We start from the raw sequence: 22064 nt of genomic DNA, 5'->3' as shown, positions 1-22064 counted from the left end.
ACGCGGGGTAGAGGCGCTGTTGACTGGCGCTGTCAAAGACTCAAAGTAAAGTCGGCAGCGATATCAGGTGGGAAAGTGGAGTGGTGTAAATAAAGCAGGCGAGAGAGATGGGGAAATGTAAGCCGTAGCAGTAGCACAATGAGGATGAAGCAAGCTTGAGGCGCAGCACTAGAGCCTGATCCTGGTCCTACAGTGGTAGTGGATGATACGTGATGATGACGATGATGGAAGAAGTGTTTTGAGGAGAAGGAAATGACAAGTGCTTGATATTACAGTACATCTTATATGCAATAGACTTGGGCCAATTGTGAGTCAGCCTGGGTGTTTGTCCCTCAATTGACATCGATGGATGCCTTGCCTGCCTATTAATTCTGCCTAACTGTATGATTGGCTAACACACAGACTGATCAACTCACACTACAATCTGATTGGGCGATCAAGCCACAATTCTGTTGCCTGCTACGCCGAGCTTCCTAAGTACCTTAACTTTGCTGTTTTTCCATGCCCAGAAGATATGGTCATAGTAATTTTAAAAAAAAAATAAAAAAAAATTCAATTATGCTTTGTTTGTCAGATGGTATCTGCCTTGCTTCTCAATTGGCAGCTCATGGTTAATTTGCTGGCGGGAGGGATCCTGTGTGAGGGCACAGCCACCGCTGGCGCGCTTTGTGTCGGGTGGATGACAAAGCTGAAATTCTGCCTTGGCGTAACACTGACCTCGATTCAGTTACCTCCCCTGTCATGACCTCGTGCTGAAATAATAGGTTCTGTTGAGAATTCACTGTACCCAGCAGCTTTGCATGGTCGACACATTCCCAAGACTGGTCTGTCTATGGTTTGGCAAACGCAATTCAATGCCCTGCCAAAGATATCAAAGGCGCTCAGCATTCCCCTTTAGCAAGCCAGGCGCGTACAGCTTGCGGCTGTGACAGGATGTTGGGTACCAGTCCTACCGGTCGTGATTTACTCAAGTTCGACATCCTGACTATTATTGAGGCCTGCGCTGTTAAGGTGGTTGATCCAACGGTACTGTAATGCTGTAATCCCAGATCTTGCGATGTGTCGTGGCGCGTATGTAAGCATTTGCAGGATATCTGATCTCGAGCGGTTTCCCAGTCAGCGTACTTTGATAAAGAAGATTTTGTTACACGAAGACTTCAAATCTATGAACAACCCTGAGACTCATGCTCAAGGTCTAGTCCCTCTCCTCCAAGAGAACTCTTCACTGCAGATTGTGCGTCGTGTCAGTATGCTAGATTGCATTTTTGGAGTTGAAGAAGGCCCTCGCGGCGTAATAGCCTATCTGCACCGCGGTCGGGAAAGACAACAGAAGCTACACAAAAGGTGCTTTTCTTTGCGGTTACTCCCATGGCGCAAAGAGGCGATCGCTATGGAAAAATGACAAATCTGGGCCGGATCATTTACGGTAGTCCTAGAGGCAGGAACAAACCAGGACTACTGTACGGATCTATTCCAGCGCCTACTTCATCAAGATGTTGCCTAATGCCGGGCACAGGAGGTGTTGATTGCGCGCGGCACACGATCTTGACGGCCGTCAGACCGCTACCACGATAGGATAGGTGTTCGAGACTTGGAAGCCATTGATCGACTGCTGAACCATACTTCGAAGACTTTGTCTGCCGACTTCAACACTGGCGTTGCATTGAATGTCCAGGCTCTAGTTCAGCTAACCCAACATTTTGACGGGGGCAATTGGCTCATCAGATGGATCCTTCACGATGGAGTCGCGTACGAAAGACTGGTCCTTGATCAGACTTACAGGGGCAGAGTGGCTGAGGTTTTCGAGATTCAGACTGACGATGGCCATCCCGCACCCAATCCGGAGTCGACCTAGCGGTTGAATCAAAATGCCCGAAGGAGGAAAATAGGTGGGCTCTCATAGTAACCAATGCATGTTGCCGCGCGAGGCTTTCCGAGGTACATTACATGACAGGTAGGTTTAAGACAATTTAATGCGACATTTATGCACCCCAGCCCATCCCAGTTAGCACATTGATCCGTCCCCACCTAACAGTAGGCTTTCGGCGCTTTTCAAAGGATCTTACCCCAGGGTTGAATAGGCAGAAGACGGCCTAACCTTGCGCATATTGCTCAGGAGAGGTAGCCAGTCATTAGATGGGTGATTCGCAAACTAAGGATTTAGCTGTCGTGTTGGATAGCTGCACTTCAAACGAAGAAAGAAATACAGGCCTGTGGTAAACTTATTGCGGAAGTAATAGATACCATTTGACTTCATAATATAGAAGAATGTAACACCAGCCTCAAGTGTGCAATATCAATTTCAGTTTCCAATACTTACCGTCTACTGAATCTAGCTATACCAATTTTATATTATCCCCAAGGCTCCATATACCTAGATTCATTTATTTCAAACCACTTTTATATCCTGTTCTATCTTTGCAGGCCCTCTATGAGTCTTCCTTCTTCATACTCCTTCCTCGTGACTCAATGTACTCCTCTCGGGTCTGAAACTCGTAATTGGGAGCCACCATCATATTATGATACAGATCATATGGCATAGGAACAAAGTCATGACGCCAGTCGCTGACCCACTTGTCGGAAATATCTTCCCCATGACGTACTTTGGCATCCTCGACCAAGGTGTCTGCATCCAGCGGCACGCCTGGATTGAAGTCGCAGCGGAAACTCGATGTCTGATTGCCTAGGAGCTCAATAAGCTTCTCGAACCTCGGATCCTTTGCATATCTGGCCGTGTTTTCGTCCATTCTGGTTGGCCCTAGAAATGCTAAAAGTCCGGTTTCCAGGCAGATCTTCCAAGCCTTTGACTTGGAAATCTCTGTCTGGATGACCTTCTGGAAAAGTTCAGAGCAGTAATCGCTGTACTGCCCAGCCTCTAGAACAAAAGTGAAGCGCTTGGTATCAAGACCGGAGTCTACCACTGCTAGAGCATCAAGGAGCCAGTAGTATATATTGGCCTCGAAATCTCGATTTAAAACCTTTGGGCGTGGGAGCATTTCCTCCCCCTCCTCGATGTTAATCAGAACCCTAACAGCGTCGCGACGCTGGCTTGCAACGCAGCCAAAAACACTTGCGTGACGCTCCACTCGAAGCAATGGGTTCTCTTTCAACAGGGGAATCAACCCCTGAGTATGACGAGACGGCAGATGCACCGATGGTAAGTCCTCGTACAATACAAGCCTTCGGATCAGCAACCTCTGGTTAATCGGAAGTCGTTTTAGAAATCGAATAGCGGCAGCGGTGGCAGAAAACCTAAGCTTCTCACGACATCGAGTGGTGAAGTGCTCCAACAAGCCATCTGGGTTCTCAAACTCCGGAGAACGTCGATCATGCGGGACGCCCTTACCGACATGATCATAGAAGCTAACAGGTGCGTAGTGCCAAGTAGCGGCAAGGTCCCAGACGAATGCCCCGATATCAAGCAATTCTAGCATATTAGCCACCTGCTCTCGGGAAGGGATATCCCATAGGTTGAATTTGAGCTTGACAAAGTCTTGTGCAGGGTGCTTTCCAATCCAATGGGGGAGCGATTTGTATACGTATTTAGCAAACTCTTCAGGTTGCGCTTCTGAGATAAGTTTCAGACAATAAGATGTTGCCTACCGAAGCTCGCCCTGAGTCCAAGGTTTTCTTCGTTTATGGTAGCTGGCATTGGCATTGGCTTCATCGTGTAATGACCCAAAGGGACAGGTTATAGCTATCCCGTTGATCTTGATCAAGTCGATCATTTTCAGATATTGTCGTACCATACTACACACGCTCGGTCGCAATTTGTCGGACTCGAAGATGATTTCAGGATTGTTGTTGTGATATATCCAAGTCTCGTGCCCAACGAGCTCAATTTTAAGTAGTGCCTGAAATCCAGGGCACATTAACTCAAGCTGGGCAAACATTCCAGGAGTGATGAGATGAGCTAGATGAAACATAAAGTCTGTCTCCAGAACGTAATAAGTAGTAGCAGCAAGATCGAAGCAGCCAGCCAAGCTACGCCAGTCTTGACGGAAGACAGTTGAGAACCGGATAGTATTGACGGCCAGGGGCATCGCCCTGGTGTCATTTGCGATAGAGTGACAAGTGTAAAGAAGGGAGAGATCAATCGCGGTACCATCGGCATTTGTCAGTTTGTCAGCATCAACATCATAGACATAACCACCGTCTACCGCTAGACACTCCTTGAAGATTTGCTGCCGAATCTCAGAAGGCAGACTTGTGAGGGCTTTCGGAGTCATGATGGCGCAGACGACGATGATAATGGGTAAAGTCGAGGATGATGGTGATGAAAGCGTGAAGACTTTGGAGGGGCGGGCGGGGCTGTTATAGTAGATGGTGTGGAGATCATGAGTCGTGCAAGGTGGCCAATCAAACGAAGGATCAAGATAGACTTTCACGGAAGCCTTAGAGAGGACCAGAGTTTTGCGACCTATAGCACAATCTATTTTTTTTCCTTGCCGTCAGCCTTGTACGAGGCCATCGAGCTTTTTAACTTTTCTACAAAGGCTTAAACAGTGAGACCCCTATAGCAGGCCATCATCGCAGAATCCAAAATCATATAAGGTTCATCTGCCTCAATGGCGCAATTGCTGCCTTAACCAGGCAGTATTAATGCCAGTTACCTCTCAGCAGTTGGGTCACCCTTCTTCCTTCATCCCACCCAAAGGACTAAGACAATACCGCGCCTGGTCCATCCATCACACTTAAGTAAGTTTCCCGACCCGGCTTCTGACCCTTCTTGCTAACAGCGTGACAGCTATACCGCCTCGATGCCTGCTGTACGAAATAGCCTACAGCCGTACGATCATGCCTACTGCATGACCGGCCACGACCTCGATCCAGCTATTGGGCCTGCCCTAGATGCAGCTGGTAAAGTAGAACTCAAAGAGATCCGTACGATGGTAGCTACCATCAGGAAGAACTTCTCGTCAAGGTGCAGATCTAACCTCGTCAGGGTGGCTGTCTTTGATTATTAATCAAGTTATGCATATTTTTATTTAACATATTTACAGTAAATATTTGAGCGTCTCTGGCAATTAGTCTAGAGCGTGTAGTATAAGATTAACAGAGTTCTTTTAATCCACCTCTATTTCTTAATTTCATCTGTCACGATCTCTTTAAGACCTTAGGTGGCTTTTCTTTTATATCGCTTAGGTCTAACTAACTCAAACCTCTTATTCTTCCCTGGTGAAATGCAGCAAAGTATATAGGGTAAAATGTAAGAGATTTTAGATTATCACACAGTGGTTTCCGCTCCCACATTCCGTTATTCCTCATCTCCTAACATTTCTTCTCCCCATAAACTAGCTAGCGCTACACATTTAACGTATTCCCTTATCAGACCGATACACCACTGCAGCGAACCCGGCCCGACGAAGCACCAGTCAACATCACTCCTGATTCCCCCGCAAACTTCACCCTGACTTCTACGGCGTCACCAAACGTGGCGTTTGTTTTCTGTCCGGTTTATGGCTTACACTATTGGCTGCCTTATTTCGTCGGTCCGAGGAAAGCTGTCATGTGGATTAACTACCTTATGTTTCCCTTTTTGTGAAAGGCTTGCCGTTCTATCCGGGACGGCATGTCGGCACTAGTGAAGAACCATCGAAGTCTTGAATTAGCTGATACGAGAGCTGCTAAGTGGTAGAGCGCTGAATGCAGAAGATGTTTGAAGACATTTCCCCGCGTTAATCTATTGGGATCTGCGGATACACCCCGACTATAGCTGCGTCGTAGCTCCAGTCTCTCCACCGATTGATTTAGACTTGTTGAGATTAGTCGGACTTGGAAGGACCAAGCTTCGCAAGAGTGTAGAAGTCTACCCCGTGAATAGGCATCAAAGCCATAATGACTTGTCTTGGTCCCTTTCATTTTCACCAATCATTTGGAGAATACCATACAATGTTTTAATAGTTCAAAGATACTTGGATTGGATCATGAAATTCAAAGTTCATTCGCCTGCTTCTGTGGCCACCGCCATAACAACACCCGCAGCACAGAGCACGCATTCTAATGTATACCTCCCCCCTTTCCCTATTCCCTTACACAGCTACGCTACTGTCTAGGTTGAACATGGCCTGCTTAAGAGGCGTCTTTCTTGCTACAGGGATGCGGGATCAATTAAAAGACCAGCTGCTATGTCGGACCGACACCTTCTCCCTCTACTCTTAGAGTTTGTAGCCGGTAGCCGCGTGGCCAAGCAATTTTACATTTGGGGTCCCCGCGACTCCACACAGAGAACTTGGGGTAGTCTAGAGACTCCAGGCAGTCTAGCGATTGGCTAATGCTACTAGTCGGCTTGGTCGTATCGAGTTAATCCTCTCTCTGAACTTCTCAACTCGGCCTCTGATGGAATCTCGTGTGCGCAATGGCTCTGCATCTATAAAGTGATGCCTTCCTCACTTCTCTCAAATCACGAACAGGTCAACAAGATACTACACTTGTCTCTCATCCCATCCCGCTCCTATCATTCTGATCACTTTGGCACTCTCGCAACCACCCTTTGCCGTACAACATGGCATACAACGACGGGCCAAATAAAAAGGGTGCCGCTCACACAGAGCACCACGATGCCCCTCATGGGGGTCGCCGTGGGAGCACCGCGGAGCAGCTCGCAGCTAAGCACCTGCACGAGGTCAACGATAGTGAAGAGTTACGTGGGATTCTCACCGCGGCCGAAAATGCTGCCGCCGCAGAACATAACATGACTTTCATGGAGGGTCTCCGGGCCTATCCTAAAGCCATGGGATGGTCAATCGCTCTCTCCACCTGCATCATCATGGAGGGCTACGATACAATCTTGATTGGCAACCTCTACGCTATGAAGCCCTTCAATGAGTACTATGGCCACCCGGACTCGCAGGGAGGATACTCTATTTCCGCCGCATGGCAGTCGGGCCTCACCAACGGCGCCAGTGTCGGTGAGATTCTAGGGCTATATGTTAGCGGCTGGCTCGCAGACCGTTATGGGTACAAAAAGGTTTTGGCGACGGCGCTCGTCATGATGACTGCCTTTATTTTCATTCAATTCTTCTCTGTTAGCCTGTCGATGCTGCTGGCGGGCGAGATCCTCTGCGGCCTTCCGTGGGGAGTCTTTCAGACACTAACTACGACCTACGCCGCTGAAGTTTGCCCAATTCACCTTCGTTGCTATCTCACAACTTATGTCAATCTTTGCTGGGTTATCGGACAACTTATTGCTTCGGGCGTGCTGCGAGGAACCGTCAGTATGAATAGCAAATGGTCATACAAGATCCCTTTTGCTGTTCAATGGGTATGGCCAATCCCGATCCTCATCGCTGTGTTGCTTGCCCCAGAGTCTCCTTGGTGGTTCATCCGCAAGGGCCGAGTTGAGGAAGCTAAACGATCAGTGGAGCGTCTGCAACGAAAAGGCACAACTGTCAATGCTGACGATACCGTGGCCATGATGGTCCACACAGACCAAGTTGAGAGGAAGATCAGCGAAGGAACTGGGTACCTGGATTGCTTCCGGGGGCGAGTCAATCTCCGCAGGACTGAGATTGCGTGCCTAACCTGGATCTGCCAGACCATCTGCGGTTCCTCCTTCATGGGCAATTCGACATATTTCTATGAACAGGCCGGTCTTGCCGATTCTTCCGCTTTCGACATGACAATCGCCCAATTCGCCCTGGGCTTTATTGGCACGGTGCTGTCCTGGCCGTTGATGGCCCGTGTAGGTCGCCGCAAGATCTACGTCTGGGGCCTCTTCCTCCTTACTGTGATCCTCTTCGTCACTGGATGCCTAGGCATTCCTCCAAAGGCAGCTAGTCGCTCCTGGGCAATCGGATCGCTTCTTCTTGTTTACACTTTCACCTATGACATCACAGTCGGTCCGGTCTGTTACTCCCTCGTCGCTGAGCTGCCGTCGTCGAGACTTCGCCAAAGGACGATCGTGTTAGCGCGAAACGCCTACAACATCGTTGGGGTCGCATACACTAATATCATCGGCTTGTATTCGCTGAACCCAACGGCATGGAACTGGGGAGCTAAATCGGCATTCTTCTGGGCCGGTAACTGCGCTTTGTGTTTTGTGTGGGCTTATTTCCGACTTCCGGAGCCCAAGGACCGCTCTTATGCAGAACTGGACATGCTATTCGATCAAGGCGTCTCCGCGAGGAAGTTTGCAACGACCTATGTCAATCCTTATGAAGTAACCGAACGACGATTCGACCAAGATTCCGATTCCAAGGAGAAGAATATGAGTCACGTTGAGTGATTAGTTGATGTGTATACATAACAGGCACATGGAAGGTCGCGGTCCCAAGACTTTTCTCAGGCCATCCATCAACCCTGTCTATGAATATTCAGACTGGATGGAGAAGATTGCTTGGACGTTCTTGACAGTTTGGGGTTTGAAGCATCCAGATGAGTAGCATAGTTTCATTCATGAGTTTCCAAATCTAGTTACTACCTGATTTTTACAACATTTCCTTTGAGAAATAAAATAAAAACGGCACATATATCGCACCAATAATCCAAGTAGGGAGGAAGCCCATCAGACCGCTGCGAACAAAGCTGATCAGAGCTGTAACTATCTTCTTGAGCATCAGTCTCAAACTCTCAAAAGTGCTTCATGATATGGCGACAGCTATACCAATTGCGACAGTGGCAACTACAATGTTTGCTGGGTCGCCCATATAGTGCCTACTATTGCCGCCCTCTTCGGGGAGTTAATTACTACTACTAAGTTGGACTCGTGCCTCGTTTGTTCCCTAGAATGTCCACTTCGGTCGGTAAGGTTCATCCGGAATCTGTACCATCTCGACAGGTTACCACTTGTGGCCAACTCGTCCATCCCCTACGATATTCAGAGGCGAAGCCAGCCTGGAGCTACTGCATATCTTGCGGCTTACGTCGTCAGATGGGTTAAGGGCAATGGTCAGGACGAACCTTGGGCTCCTATGAGCATGTCGGAGTGTCTCAGACTTGATCGGGATGCTAGTCATCATGGCGATAACAGAGAAGATGGCTGCGATGCTCAAATTAGCTTTTTCGAACATGATCGTGGCTGAGTATTGCCGTTCATATGTATGATGTAGTTCCCTGCACCATATGGCGTTTTTCTTATCAATTTATTAGTCTTTTAATGTCTCTGAAATCTCCTTCATTCTTGTTCATTTGTGCTGTTTGCTTGGACTTTCGCCTCACAACTTGCGATCCATTCGGATTCATCCCCTTCGGATTGTATCGCGAGCCCCATAGAGTATCGGGCATTCGCATCATTGTAAACATATGTTTGTTGACAGGGTAAGAATAGAAAGATCCATAGAATCCGCGATGTCAAGGTACATTTGTTGATTGATAAAAAATGAAAGGAATGTGGGGGGGAAATAAGATATCGCTCGGTACCTAAGAATAATGAATCCGGGAATAGCTTCAATCCGTCCACGCTGCAATTAGTCCTTATGAAATTGACGTATCCTAAACCCCGATTGGCCATTCGCCGAGATCCCACTTAGCTCATAATTTCGTCTTGGCTCCAACCCAGCTGACAACCCCTGCTGATGAATTGCCGCGATGCCCAGAAATAAAACAAGAACCACTAACAATTAAGAGTGCGCATCGTGGGGATACAGCGGGGAGAATGGGCCAAGCTTAGCGTGGTGCGACAGCGAACTCCCCGCATCTGCTTGTGACACTTGCATCACGAGTTAACCCAGCCTCAATCATATCATAGCGCCCACCAACAAAGTCGGGGGAGGGGATCTAGACGTGGAGCGGTGAGACACCAAAAAGGCGCGTGAGCAACAGGGGATCCAATTGAGGTGAAAGGGTAGGGTATCACATGCAGTAGAGTCGAAGCAGGCTGCGATGACTGCGACAAAGGAATGGATGGAGTGGACTAAACATTTGAGATGAGACATTTTGAGAGATCTACAGTGTCAACTCGACAAGCTTATCTCCACTGTCACATTGACCGTTAGCGACCACCATCTTTGATCTCGTGCACCAAGCCAAGATGCACCCAAAATCTCAGCTGCAACGCCCGTATCAATTGAAAGAGTGTTTGCGATACCTGAATGCGCCCGCAATTGACTTGATTACCGTGACACAGACGCAGACACAATCACAATCACAAGCCTTGTTGTTTCACCCGCCAAGACCATTCTGGACTGTTCCCCAACTTCCCCACCGAATAACCTCTAGCCAAGCGCTGGACTTTATCGGGCCACGACACAAAGAACAGAACAGAACAGAATGTCTGACGCAACAAATCAGTTGTCATCCACCAAAATGCGACTAAATAACAGGAAATTAACCTTGTATGAAGTACCCACTGCGAAGGTTAGAGCGGTAACGCGAGAAAAACGACTCTTGAACAAGGGCGATTTAGGTTTAGCGTCAGCACCCTCCATTACGACAGCCTAGACCCTTGGCTTTTTCCCCGCCCTGACCGCCCGCCCTTGGAAACAGTCACCAACCTCCACCTCCGTTTCATTTCATTTCATTCTTTTTGAACCCTCGTCCCCCAGACACAAAAAAGGGCTGACGGTCCCTTTCTTCTCCCCTCTTCTGTCAACCTTTCACCGTCTACGACTTGACCCATCGACATCGAAAGCGACGCGAGTGTACCCCCGAGTCGCCATGTCCTCCACTGCGACGGCTGCAGCGGCTGCCGCCACGGGCGCAAAGCCTCAGGGCGGAATCATCGAAGGCCTCAATCCGATCCACTACAATCCGAAAGACCCCATCTCGCTCTTCATCGTGCAGGCCATCATCATCGTCGTTTTCTGCCGCCTGCTGCAATGGCCCCTCTCCAAGTTCGGCCAGCCGCGTGTCATCTCAGAAGTCATCGGTGGCATCGTCCTCGGTCCGTCTGTGATGATGCGCATCCCTGGCTTCAAGGAGAACATCTTCCCCACCGAGTCCATGCCCGTCCTCAGCAATGTCGCCACCATCGGTCTCTTGCTCTTCCTCTTCCTCGTCGGTCTCGAAGTCGATACGCGCATGTTCAAGTCCAATTGGCGCGTCGCTGTCAGTGTCGGCCTCGCTAGTATGATGCTGCCCTTTGGTCTTGGTGTTGCTGTTGCCTGGGGCTTGTATGAAGAATATGGCGACGAGGGAACCATGAAGGATATGGAGTTCGGCACCTTTGCTCTCTTCATCGGAACTGCACTCGCCATTACCGCGTTCCCTGTCCTCTGCCGTATTCTTTCTGAGCTTCAAATCCTCGGAACTTCGGTCGGTGTCACTGTACTTGCTGCGGGCATCGGCAATGATGTTGTTGGCTGGGTTCTTCTCGCTCTGAGTGTCGCTCTCGTCAACAACGCCAATGGCCTCACAGCGCTCTATGTGTTTTTGACTGCAGTGGCTTGGGTCCTCTTCCTCGTTTATGCTGTTCGCCCTGTCTTTCTTTGGGTTTTGCGCCGCACCGACAGTATCCAGAACGGTCCGTCCCAAGGCATCACGACATTGACTCTCCTTCTTGTTTTGGCCTCGTCTTGGTTCACTGGTAAGACCACTCATTCCACTCGCTATCATGTCTAACAGATTCTAGCCGCCATCGGCGTCCATGCCATTTTCGGTGCTTTCCTCGTCGGTCTCATTTGTCCTCACGACGGTGGTTTTGCCATCAAGTTGACCGAAAAGATTGAAGATCTTGTCGGTTCTATACTTCTGCCGCTTTATTTTGCCCTCTCTGGTCTCAATACCGATCTTGGCTTGCTCAATGATGGTACTACCTGGGGCTATGTCGTTGCCATCATTGCATGTGCCTTCTTTGGCAAAATCATCGCCGGTACACTTGCCGCCCGTCTCACCAAATGTCTTTGGCGAGAAAGTTTCACTATCGGTGCCTTGATGAGTTGCAAAGGTCTTGTAGAGCTCATCGTGCTGGTAAGTTGCTCGTCGCTGGCGCAACGCATGGAGCTAATATTTCTAGAACATTGGTCTTCAAGCCGGCATTCTCTCCCGTCGAACCTTTACCATGTTCGTCGTCATGGCAGTAGTAAGTATTCTCCTCTTTACTCATCCAATTCACCGCTGATTGAGTTAGGTTACCACCGTGACAACCTCCCCGCTCACCAGATGGCTCTACCCTGTCTGGTATCGCCAGAAGGTCGAGAAGTGGCGCCGAGGAGAAATTGACTGGGATGGAAACCCTCTCCAGACTGAAGCTCAAACTTCGGAGCACAAGATGGAAGAGGCTCTCGACAAGTCTCAAACTCATCGCCTCATTCTTCATCTCCGCCTCGACGCCCTTCCTGGACTCTTCAATCTAGTATCGCTTCTCGGAGGGTCTCGAAAGACTACCCATGCACTTGCAGACTCAAGCATCGAGGCCGTCGACTCCACTTCTGGGGAGAAGACCCAGCCAATTCCCAATCGCCCTCTCGAAGTTCGTGGCGTACGTCTCATGGAGTTGACAGATCGTACATCCTCAGTCATGCAGTCTGCCGACCTTGATGAATTCGCTTCCCGTGATGCTGTCTTCTCCGCGTTCCAGACCTTCTCTCGCCTCAACGGTGTAGCTGTTGCTGGCCAGGTCTCCATCATTCCTACCAACGCTTACGCAGAGACCATTGTCAAGTATGCCGAGGAAGCCAGATCTGACTTTATGCTCATTCCCTGGAGTACCTACGGAGGTCTGGCCGAGGAGAGTTCTGCTGCTGCTGCTGCCTTGACCGAGACCGGTAACCCCAACGACCGCTTCTTTAGCAGAACGTACATCGACTACGTCGCCGCCGCTGTTCAACGTTCGACCTGCACGACCGGTATCTTTATCAATCGCAATCCTCACAGCGATGCTTTGTCCAAGAAGCCAACTCTGACCCGAACCCGCACTGGTCTGTCAGTTCACAGCGCCCACGATGGCGCTATCATCCAGAGGCCTGTCGACCAGCGCCAGAGCATCTTTGTGCCCTTCATCGGCGGCAAAGACGACCGCGCCGCTCTCCTCTTCGCCCTTCAACTTGCTCACAACCCTCATGTCTCAATCCACGTCATCCATCTTCACTTCAACGAAGACGAACATGATGCTCACATGACCCCCGATGGCAAGAATATCGACAGCGTCCCATCGGCCAGCGACTTGGATCTCCTCAATACCGCTAAGAACAACGCCTCCGGCAAGCTTGAGGGCCGTGTGGCCTTTGTCGAGATCTCCGTTGACTCAGTACGCAACCTTCCTGACCTCGCCGTCGCTCACGCTCGCGAGACCGTTGGCAAGTCTCGTCTGAGCGTTGGCGATTTGATCGTCGTTGGTCGTGCGCACTCTGTCTTCGGCAATCTTCTCGCTGAGGACTTTGGTGTTGAGAGGGACTTTCAACGAACGGTTGGTGTGTTGGGCGATAGGTTTGCTAGAGCTGGAATTGATGCTGGACTGTTGGTCATTGATGATAAGCAGGGCAACATCTAGGCTTTGGATAGAGACTGAGATTTGGTTTGTTATCATTTGGCATTTGAGATTGGATGTTGGATGAGAATTATCGTATTGGATTTGTTATTAAGATATACCATATTTGGGCGGTGTTGGATACGATTTATGAATACATACTTTTTTCTTCTTGAGCTGCTTGTTTGAGTATAAGATGTCGTGGAGTTTTATATGGTCTGTTGATCTGGGGTACCGATATGGACACGAATTTCTTGGATATTTTGATACATCTGAGACTTGATGAAGATGTCACCCAGTCGCTAGCAAGCAAGAAACCTCTTGAAGTTAAACTAAGGTTCCAAAGATACGTAATCTAACGTCCTCTAAGCTTATATTAGGTTGTACTAATTTTACCTAAACACAGAATAGAGGTCCTAAGTCTTCTTGCCTCCCTTGCCTCCCTTGCCAGTCTGCGAATCGCAACGTCGATGGATAGACTGGACTGTGCTGCTACTTGAAAGATTCTTCCTCGCAATGAGACTTGTTATTTCAACTCGTGATCCGTCACTTCGATGCTGCGGACTATGTGTCTGGATGCTAACTAGTCATGAAAGCCATTCCTCCAACACCCACTGTAGTCTTTCTTTATCAACAGGCTGTCCTACCTGCCACCTAAAACGCATTTTAAGGCCAGATTGACCTCGAACTACCTCCATTCAAGACATGTCATCCAGCTTTCGCTTCGGACCTCCAGTGGTTGACAGAATACTCAGAACCAGAGCCCCAGTTTCCACCACCTTTTCCGCCTTCTCGTCTGAGTGAGCTACCTTACAGCGCAAGACATCCAACTCTTTCTCGACCTTCTTGTGCCCGCTGAGTACCTTCGCCTCGATACCGGCCGCGCGCTGTTGACAGCTTGTTGAGTGCTGGGTAAGCATTGCTTGAAGTGCTTCAAGATCCTTCTTGACGTTGTCGGTTTGTCCTTGTGCGGTTTTAAGCTGTTGGATCTCTTTTTGGAGGTTTTCCATGTCGCTTTTCGTCTTCTCTAGTGCGCGCGTTTGTGACGCTTTGGACTCGGCTAGTTCTTTCTCAAGATTGCTGATTTGCGTTCTTGTATCTTCAAGTTCATGGTTTGCCGAGGCTAGGCGCATCTCGAGTGAGTATATTCTCGGGTTAGTGCCGAATTCGCTCAGGTCATCTGGGAGATGTCCTTTGATAGCAGCGCTGAGGCCATTGACCGGTGAATTGTCTATCGTTTTCTTGATAGCCTTTGCTCGCTCCTCAATGCAATTTTCGTTGGGTGCGGTGGCAGGCTTTCCGTAGAACAAGCTCATCTGGGCTTCGATGGGGACGAACTTAGGATACATGATGGCGTCGGTCGGGAATTGGAGGCCCCAGAGATCTGACATGTCTTTGCGAATAGATTGGAGAAGTGGGTGACCGGGGCCGAGCCAGACCGCCAAAAAGAACCAGTATGGGTAGTAAAGCTGCTTTTTGATGCCGTTTGTTCCGGTAAGTTTCTGGTAGGGCATCTGGGCGGTCACCTCCGCTTTGTCGATAGACCCTTTGGTCGAGGTATCTTTCCACGTCTGCACAACAGCCTGCTTGAGCTTGACGGCAAGATCAAGTGCCATTGTCTGCTCAACTTCGTTGAAGGCAGCGATGATGTTGTCAAACAAGCGCTCGGCGTGTCGCGTTGCATAGGCGGCCGGGACGTCAAGCCGATGCAGTTGAGTCTTGGACGGCGCATTCGAGAGTTTTACAAAGTCTCTTTCCTGGAGTACGTTAGAATCGCAGGCCAAGGTTAGATAGTGATGAGTACTTGGACTCTTTCAGAGCCATCGTGAGGACGAAACCTAAGCCCCTGTCGAGCTGGAGGTGGGCATCGCCTAGCCGCAGGCGTTCCAGGCATCGGCGGAGGCTTTTTATGCCTTGAATAGATATTTGAAAGGTGCAGTTTGACTATTTTAGAGTAATGGGCGAGTAACGGTTGAGTTAGGCGATGCTAAATATACGTTTGATGTTTAATGTTTGATATTTGTAATGTTAAAGATACAAACACGCTGATGGAAATCATTTTGCGCAAAGAAGGATTAACAGGCAGAAATAGATTTGGCGAAAGTCTCAAATATGAATCGTCTCGCTTCAGCGCGCCGAGATCGCATCCTTCTCTCCTATCTTTTAAAACACCAACCGCACTATCTGATTCAGACCGACATCAAACTCAGACTCAATACACACGGCATCCTACTACCTACCTCACACTTCCTTCTCTATTCCTCTTCTGAGAACCTTCCATTACGTTCAAAGTACTTCAGTTCCTCTCTTCCAATCATCCCCTTTACTTTCACATTTTCAATCAACGCCTTCGCTAGACACAATGTCGTCCCAGAGCTCCAGCAGTTCCTCAAAGGATACTTCCAAGAAAGAGTCCTCCGAACTGAAGAAGCTCCATTTCGTTGCCTCCTTCGAACACCAGAAACTTCTCGAAGACGTCAGCAACAAGGCCTACGACCTCGGCGTCAAAGCCGGCCGTGAACAAGTCAATCCACCCGACGACGAAACACAAGCCCTCATCCTCAGCCTCACAGACCGCAACGACGAGCTGGAGAAGCAGATCAAGGACCTTGCAACCGATGCGCTGCTGGATCTTGCCAAGGATGTTCGTAAGTACACTTGTCCTACTGTATATCGCAGAGGTCTAATCACAGACTTAGGCAACAATGTCACCTCAGCCCATCGCGCCGTGAACTCTGCGACTCATGCTGAAGGTCTCACACGCAACTACTATCGAATTCTTAGAGAGTCATGCAGTGAGCTTTCAGATCTCGAGGATAAGTGCAAGGAGCGGGTTGACAAGATCTCGCGCGCAGCGAACAAGAGAGTCGGAGGCGCTTTGAAGCGTGAGGATCCCCCCAAGCGCCCGTTCCTGGGCTAATGACGAGTGAGCTATGGCAATGGAGTTCTAAAACGGGTTTTGGGCAGTCGAATACTTTTGTGCTGGTACAGGACATGGGGAGAACTAGATAACTAGATAACTACGTCCAAAAGACGTTCAACCTCGAAGACATTTGCGTTCTCTTTGAAGTTCTCGGCTTCATGCGATCTCATGGTGAAACGGTGTTCCAGCATCCAAAGACTCCTGCGGCACTTAGTGATTCGCTTCGTCTGATACTCACGTTGCAGCTGAGTCCACGGCGTCTCATTACCGTACCATCATGCTCTTGTTCGGGCCATCTCGACCCAGCACCGGTTAACAGTGGCAACGTTCACTTCTTCGTATGCGCCCACAATGCACCCAGAGCATCATCCGTTGTCAACCCTTTTCTCATTCTTCCTCTTCGCTTTTCTCCAAACCCTTCGTCTTCACCTTCACAAAAGCTCATCACCATGTATCGTAACATCAAACTCAAGCGCAAACCTCTTCCCTCCTCCCCTCTCAAGCCATCATCTCCAGTCTCCGATCCCCTCCCCTCTTCCTCACCTCCCAAAGTCCAACCTGTCAACTCAATCCGTCGCTCCCCCGGGGGCTGCCCCATCTGCAAAGCCATGCTCGTCAACCGCAACGGCAGCCTAGCGCGTCACATTAAACGCCATGCAAAGCTCGCCAAAATCGAGGTACGAATTCTATTCCTCTCCTCACCTCCCTTTTCTAACTTTTGATCAGGCTATGAACATCGAGATTGATCTTCCACGAATGGACGCTCCTGACTTTGACGTCGAGCTCGCTCAGAAAATGTGGCAGTCGGTTCCTGCGAGACGTCGCGCAACTGGCGGTGTATTCCTCGATGGGCCGCTCGCTGGAAAGGGTTTCTTTGAGGGGATGCCCAGTGTTTTTCTCCCAAATGGACGAGTCAAGCCTAAGTGGGCGTGGATAAAGAAGGATCTTGATTCGAGGGTTGGACGTGGTCCTTTGAGGGCTCTCAAGAATGTGAATGCCAACGCTGGGTACGAGGATTACATGGGGATCTAGTGAGACGTTGAATGGCCTCTTTTGTACGAAATAGTCAGTGAAGAAAGGTTGAAGGATTGTTGGCTACGGGTAGTCCAAGGGAAACAGGTACAATCGTGGTTTCCGCGTTATTTCCGGAATTCAAGCTGTGTTCCATATTCGCACTTCAGCTGCCCCATCTCGGACACACCTAATATCTTCAACCAGTCCGTCAATGTACAGCGATTCAACCGCTTAACAAGGTTCAAAATACGTAAAGTATCTCATCAACTGTCATAACATCCCATTTCAGAGCATTATCAGATGTGAAGATAGGAGAAGATGAGAAGCAAGGCCACGCAATAGTTGATTAACTCAGTACCTGTAAATTGTATCCTTGTCAAATCCAATACAATACTTCATTATTTCAGGATCCTAAAGTTCATCGTATTAACATGAATGTTGCGTTGGGCTTGAGTTCTGTCTCTGTTTCGAAGGGATGGTGTCACTGGTGAAATAGGAACCCCGCTATGTACATATCTGCGCTTATCTGTTATCTCAGACCCGCTGGCTTATTGACTCTATCTGGTGAGTGTCTACGGCTTGTAAAGCACCAACTCTACTCAGAACATGACAAGATAAAGGGATTTTCAGCCTCTGTGTTAATGCTTATTGTCTCAGAGGGGTTGTCTAGTCACCAGCCTTGTATCCATGAACTCTCAATTCGAGCCAAAGTCAATGAGCCTTTGATAGCGTAAACATTAACATGTGAAGGTAGAACAAAGGCTCAATTGAATCATTCCTACTATCAATACAAGTGATGCTAAATGCAAATATTACTTCTACAAAGGCAGTTCATAGACCAAACAGATTTCGTCACGCCAAGACACTCAAACGGTAAAGTCATGTAATATTTATTGACATTGCTCAAACAGGCAATCCTAATTATAGACTATGGTGGTATCTCAACTAAAGCGATAGCAATTCTTACAAGTGGGAGGTAGTCACATCTTCTCAATGTCCCTAGGAGCAGCGGGCTCCTCATGCTCCTCTGCAATCTTGTTCTCCAGGGCGTTGGGCTGGTAGGTACCCTTGTACTCAGACGCCTTGAGCATGTTCCACTTGTCCTCCTCAGCGTCGAGGTGCTTGAAGTTGAACCAGAAGGCAACACCACCGACGAAAGCGATGACAGCAACGACGACGTAGTTCCAGACAAGGAGAGGGTCGCCGGAGAGAGGGGTGAAGGCTTGGCCGATGGCGGAGGCAAAGGCAGACATGAAGAGGTTGACGGACATGACGAGGGACTTCATGTTGTCGGGGGCCTTGGAGTAGGCGTACTCGTAGGATGTGACGTTGGTGAAGATCTCACCAAGACCGATGAGGATATAAGGTAGGCACTGAGCCCAGACGTTGATGTCTGCGGGAGCACAATCTTTTCCGTTGGCATACTTGCCGCAGGGGCTCTTCTCATAAATGAAGTGCTGCATAACAGCCGATGCAACCATGGCGAGGGCGGAGATGATGAAACCGACTGTCATACGCTTGATGGGGGTGAAGGCGATACCCAGCTTGCGGAGACCAGGGTAAAGAAGGTGATCAATGATGGGAACCATGATGACGATGGAAATGGGGTTCAAGTTCTGAATGACATCGTTGGGAACGCCGTTGAGAACCATGGTGGAGGCCTGAGTGGTGAGATTACCAGTCATCTGGTTGTAAGCCAGATGGAAGACAGGCAGGTAAAGGAAGACCTTGCAGGCCATCAAACCACGACGGACCTCATCGACCCAGGCATCATCGTAAGTCATCCAAGCAGGGCGCTGGTCAACGGGAATCTGAGAGGGCTTGGCGTGCTCCCAGTTGAAGCTGAAGAAAGAGCTGCGCTTGCGGACGTAGAAGAACATGCGCAAGAACTTGGAGAGGACTGAACCAGTGGCGGGCTTGAGCTTGTACTTCTTCTTGTTGAGGGCGAGGACGATGGGGGCGACAAGGAAGAAGATGGTGGGGATGAAGAAGGCGAGCCAGAAGGAGTGATACTTCTCAACGTAGACCATGGCGATCTGGCCGCAGACAGAGCCAATGTTGATGGCGAGGTAGAAGTAGAGGAAGACACGAGTGTTGGTCACGGCGGGATCGACAATGACACGCTCGCCGTTGCGGACCTCGACACGCATCTTTGTGTCCTCATTCTGGTCAGCGAGGAGAGGCGAGACGTTGGCCTTGAAGAAACCGGTTCCGACGCAGAGAACAATGAGACCGATGATGAAGGCACCAAAAGCAGGATCCTTGCGGACAATAACAGTGGGAGAAGAAGCAGCGACGAGGATGACGTGAGCGCATGTAGAGACGGCGATGGCGATGTGAAGAGTGAGGAAACGACCGAGCTTGGCATCTGCAATCCAGGCACTTTGAGAGCGTTAGCAAAAGCAGACAACAACGTAGAATGAGAGTAGGCGACTCACCCGACAAGAGGCATGAGATAGGCAAAGAACTGGTTGAACAGAGAAATACCCTGCGCAGCCTTGGGTCCCATACCAAGCGCACCAGCCTGAGCCTGAGGATCGTTAGGATCAACGGGCGCACCCGTGTTGGAACCATCAGGCAGCGGCTGCGCGACAAAGTTTGTGTACAGAACCGCAGAGCCATAGTACGAGAAGCGCTCGCAGGCCTCTACGAAGGCAATGGTGTACATGGCCCACTTGATCTTTCCCGAGACGCGACGCAGCGTCTGGAGCTCCTCCTCGGTAGGGAGCTCATCGTCAGAGTCTGAGACGGAGCGCTGGCGTGTGACGTCGATGGAGCCCTTGCCCGCGATCTGAGGGATGCCGTGCGTCTCTGGGTCGGCGAGACCAGAGCGGGCGATGGCGTCTGTGTCGAGGTGACCTGCGGTGGTCATTTTGACGATCTTTCTGTGAAAAAGAGACAGAAGAGGGTTGAGAGGGATGAGAAGCCTGGCTCTGGAAGTGAGGGGGGGATGCGAAGGATAGTTATAGATGAGACGATATCTACGGAGTAACCCAACAAGCAATCACTCCATTATGGGTCCCCTTCTGCCCCCCGTTGCCACCTTCTCAAAACCGAACAAGTTGACGATCCCAGCTTGATACAGAGGTAGCGAAAAACCCCAGAGTCGCAGGTCAAAGTAACCTTACACAACAGAGTTGTTTAGTGGGGACAGACCTTATCTGTGGGCGGGACCAATGAGGGAGGGACGTTTTGACAAAAGTTCCTTGGGGTTAGGCCACATGCGGGGATTGGTCCGAGCACTAGTTTGTACGGGATCGGTCCTTTTGCCATGAACCCCAACGGGGAAGGTCGACATTCTCGTAACGTCGGCCGAAGACGAAGTGGAGGTTTTTGTCTGTGATGCTTCTGTTTTACGTTCTCGAACATTTTAGATGGTAGTACGGTAATTCTCTGACCCAGAGAAGTGGTTTGCTATCAGGGTAGAACCTGGTAGACGGATGCCTAGAACTGCAACAGTAACATTAAGCAATGCAAAATAGTTTCATTCAAGATGCCGTGCGCGTTGAAGTGCCTCGGCTTGGACGTCGGATCTGGGCGTCTTCCGGCTCCGAATGTTATGTCTTGGCTGCAATTGGGCCAAGCCACCAGCTGCGGATAACGATTCCGACACTGTGGCGTCTTCAGCTGCCAATACGCCAAGAGTGCTGAAGCAAATTCGCCTCGCTTGGCTTTACAATTGGATGCTTGAAATTGCCATTGACAAGATCAACGTCGCCTCTCCGTTTTGTGATGGAAGGCAGCGTTGAGTGGTGGCTTGAATGTGTCATCAGGGGGCTTGGCGGTGACATTTGGGGTGGCGAGTGTCGCGTGCTCGGTCATGACTTTCACTTCTCTCAGGTCAAATTGCACCGATACAATACGATATTCTGCATATCTCATAAGCCCATATGTCAATCAATCATCTCATCTTATTAAAATCCTTCTCCAGCTCTTCAAAATTGCCTGATCTCAGCATGTCATTCCAACATGTCCTCCTTCAACCTCCTTTTTACCCTAAAGTTCATGTAACCGTAACCTTCCTAAAGCGGTTAAACTGGTTACAGGTCTGGGAATACGCTACCCATTATTCCCGGACCAGCTAAACGAATTTTCACTGCTGCCGGTCGAGATCTAGTGGAAAAAGATAGTGGCAATACATCAATTAGATATTGAATGATGCGATAACATGCAGTGCACGATGCTACCTGGCGAACACTCTGCATGCAAAGATGCCGCATTGCTCCTGTCAAATTGACGAGGTCCCCAGTCCCCACTGAATTAACATTGAAGATAAACATCAGACGCACGCATGTCCCCGTCCATGTCAACCTCGTAAAACGGATCTCGTTACCTCACAGATTCAACACTCAGCTTCCCCTTTTGGCACTTCTCCAGATAAGCTTGCAAACAAGGTTCTCTCTTTCTTTGGTACGCGTTTGCGGGGGAACTCTATTTATTATGTAAGAGTTGATCACCACCAAATCTTACATTACCCAACCGTTTCTTTACTAACGTTTCTTCGCGCGTTTAATAAACCTGCCAAGAGACCTACACGCGCGTGGCGTCGGAACTTTTGACGCAGCTCAGCGGCCCCACGGACTTTTGGAACCCGCCAAGATTGTAGAAGTCCCCCCCCTGCAGTGCAGACCCGGCCAGAAGTTCCCAGTGCAGAGGACCCTTTGCTTAGCGCCTCGGACTCTTTTTTCGTTTCTCCACTCGAGTTTCCCCAATTTATCGAGTAATGAAAACGTTTCCCCCAGATTTTTTTTGGGGTTCGGAACATGGTGCAAGATACAGTTG

General features: G+C 49.5%; 6 protein-coding genes across 6 annotated transcripts; 3 read left to right on the top strand and 3 right to left on the bottom strand.

Moving 5' to 3' along the window:
• Positions 1 to 2344: 2344 nt before the first annotated feature.
• On the bottom strand, positions 2345 to 3064 carry FOBCDRAFT_225091 (uncharacterized protein). Its single transcript, XM_054704956.2, has one exon. It carries the CDS (start codon positions 2994 to 2996, stop codon positions 2430 to 2432), a length of 567 nt encoding a protein of 188 aa, XP_054560931.2. The 5' UTR covers positions 2997 to 3064; the 3' UTR covers positions 2345 to 2429.
• A 3441-nt stretch (positions 3065 to 6505) lies between these two features.
• FOBCDRAFT_251052 (and other transporter-domain-containing protein) lies at positions 6506 to 8227 on the top strand (the record flags this gene model as incomplete). Its single annotated transcript, XM_031187291.2, has 1 exon — positions 6506 to 8227. The coding sequence occupies one exon, from the start codon at positions 6506 to 6508 to the stop codon at positions 8225 to 8227; it is 1722 nt and encodes a 573-aa protein (XP_031038426.2).
• A 2234-nt stretch (positions 8228 to 10461) lies between these two features.
• On the top strand, positions 10462 to 13648 carry FOBCDRAFT_320276 (Sodium/hydrogen exchanger family-domain-containing protein). The gene is made up of 4 exons (XM_031187292.3): positions 10462 to 11464; positions 11510 to 11847; positions 11894 to 11959; positions 12008 to 13648. Exons 1-4 carry the CDS (start codon positions 10597 to 10599, stop codon positions 13367 to 13369), a joined length of 2634 nt encoding a protein of 877 aa, XP_031038427.2. The 5' UTR covers positions 10462 to 10596; the 3' UTR covers positions 13370 to 13648.
• A 395-nt stretch (positions 13649 to 14043) lies between these two features.
• Positions 14044 to 15169, bottom strand: FOBCDRAFT_240735 (uncharacterized protein; the record flags this gene model as incomplete). The annotated part of the gene is made up of 2 exons (XM_054704955.1): positions 14044 to 15097; positions 15150 to 15169. The coding sequence occupies 2 exons, from the start codon at positions 15167 to 15169 to the stop codon at positions 14044 to 14046; spliced, it is 1074 nt and encodes a 357-aa protein (XP_054560930.1).
• Positions 15170 to 15707: 538 nt separating this feature from the next.
• FOBCDRAFT_202664 (uncharacterized protein) lies at positions 15708 to 17300 on the top strand (the record flags this gene model as incomplete). The annotated part of the gene is made up of 4 exons (XM_031187294.3): positions 15708 to 15993; positions 16045 to 16230; positions 16362 to 16945; positions 16995 to 17300. 4 exons carry the CDS (start codon positions 15708 to 15710, stop codon positions 17298 to 17300), a joined length of 1362 nt encoding a protein of 453 aa, XP_031038429.3.
• An 856-nt stretch (positions 17301 to 18156) lies between these two features.
• FOBCDRAFT_162836 (POT family-domain-containing protein) lies at positions 18157 to 20226 on the bottom strand. Its single transcript, XM_031187296.3, has 2 exons — positions 19721 to 20226; positions 18157 to 19664 (listed from the first exon to the last, which is right to left on the bottom strand). The coding sequence occupies exons 1-2, from the start codon at positions 20152 to 20154 to the stop codon at positions 18263 to 18265; spliced, it is 1836 nt and encodes a 611-aa protein (XP_031038431.1). The 5' UTR covers positions 20155 to 20226; the 3' UTR covers positions 18157 to 18262.
• Positions 20227 to 22064: the final 1838 nt, after the last annotated feature.

The sequence above is a fragment of the Fusarium oxysporum genome, chromosome VI (assembly GCF_013085055.1).
Source record: "Fusarium oxysporum Fo47 chromosome VI, complete sequence".
NCBI classification, from domain to species: Eukaryota; Fungi; Ascomycota; class Sordariomycetes; order Hypocreales; family Nectriaceae; genus Fusarium; species Fusarium oxysporum.
The sequence above is the reverse complement of the archived record's forward strand: the minus strand, read 5'-3'. Positions and strand labels throughout refer to the sequence as shown.

Excerpts from the sequence above, each read along its gene's own strand:
- FOBCDRAFT_225091 (XM_054704956.2), bottom strand. The coding sequence starts at position 2,996 with ATGCTCCCACGCCCAAAGGTTTTAAATCGAGATTTCGAGGCCAATATA.
- FOBCDRAFT_162836 (XM_031187296.3), bottom strand. The coding sequence starts at position 20,154 with ATGACCACCGCAGGTCACCTCGACACAGACGCCATCGCCCGCTCTGGT. Across the intron at positions 19,665-19,720 it reads TATCTCATGCCTCTTGTCGG|TGCCTGGATTGCAGATGCCA; the intron begins GTGAGTCGCCTA and ends ACGCTCTCAAAG.
- FOBCDRAFT_320276 (XM_031187292.3), top strand. The coding sequence starts at position 10,597 with ATGTCCTCCACTGCGACGGCTGCAGCGGCTGCCGCCACGGGCGCAAAG. Across the intron at positions 11,465-11,509 it reads GGCCTCGTCTTGGTTCACTG|CCGCCATCGGCGTCCATGCC; the intron begins GTAAGACCACTC and ends AACAGATTCTAG. Across the intron at positions 11,848-11,893 it reads TTGTAGAGCTCATCGTGCTG|AACATTGGTCTTCAAGCCGG; the intron begins GTAAGTTGCTCG and ends TAATATTTCTAG.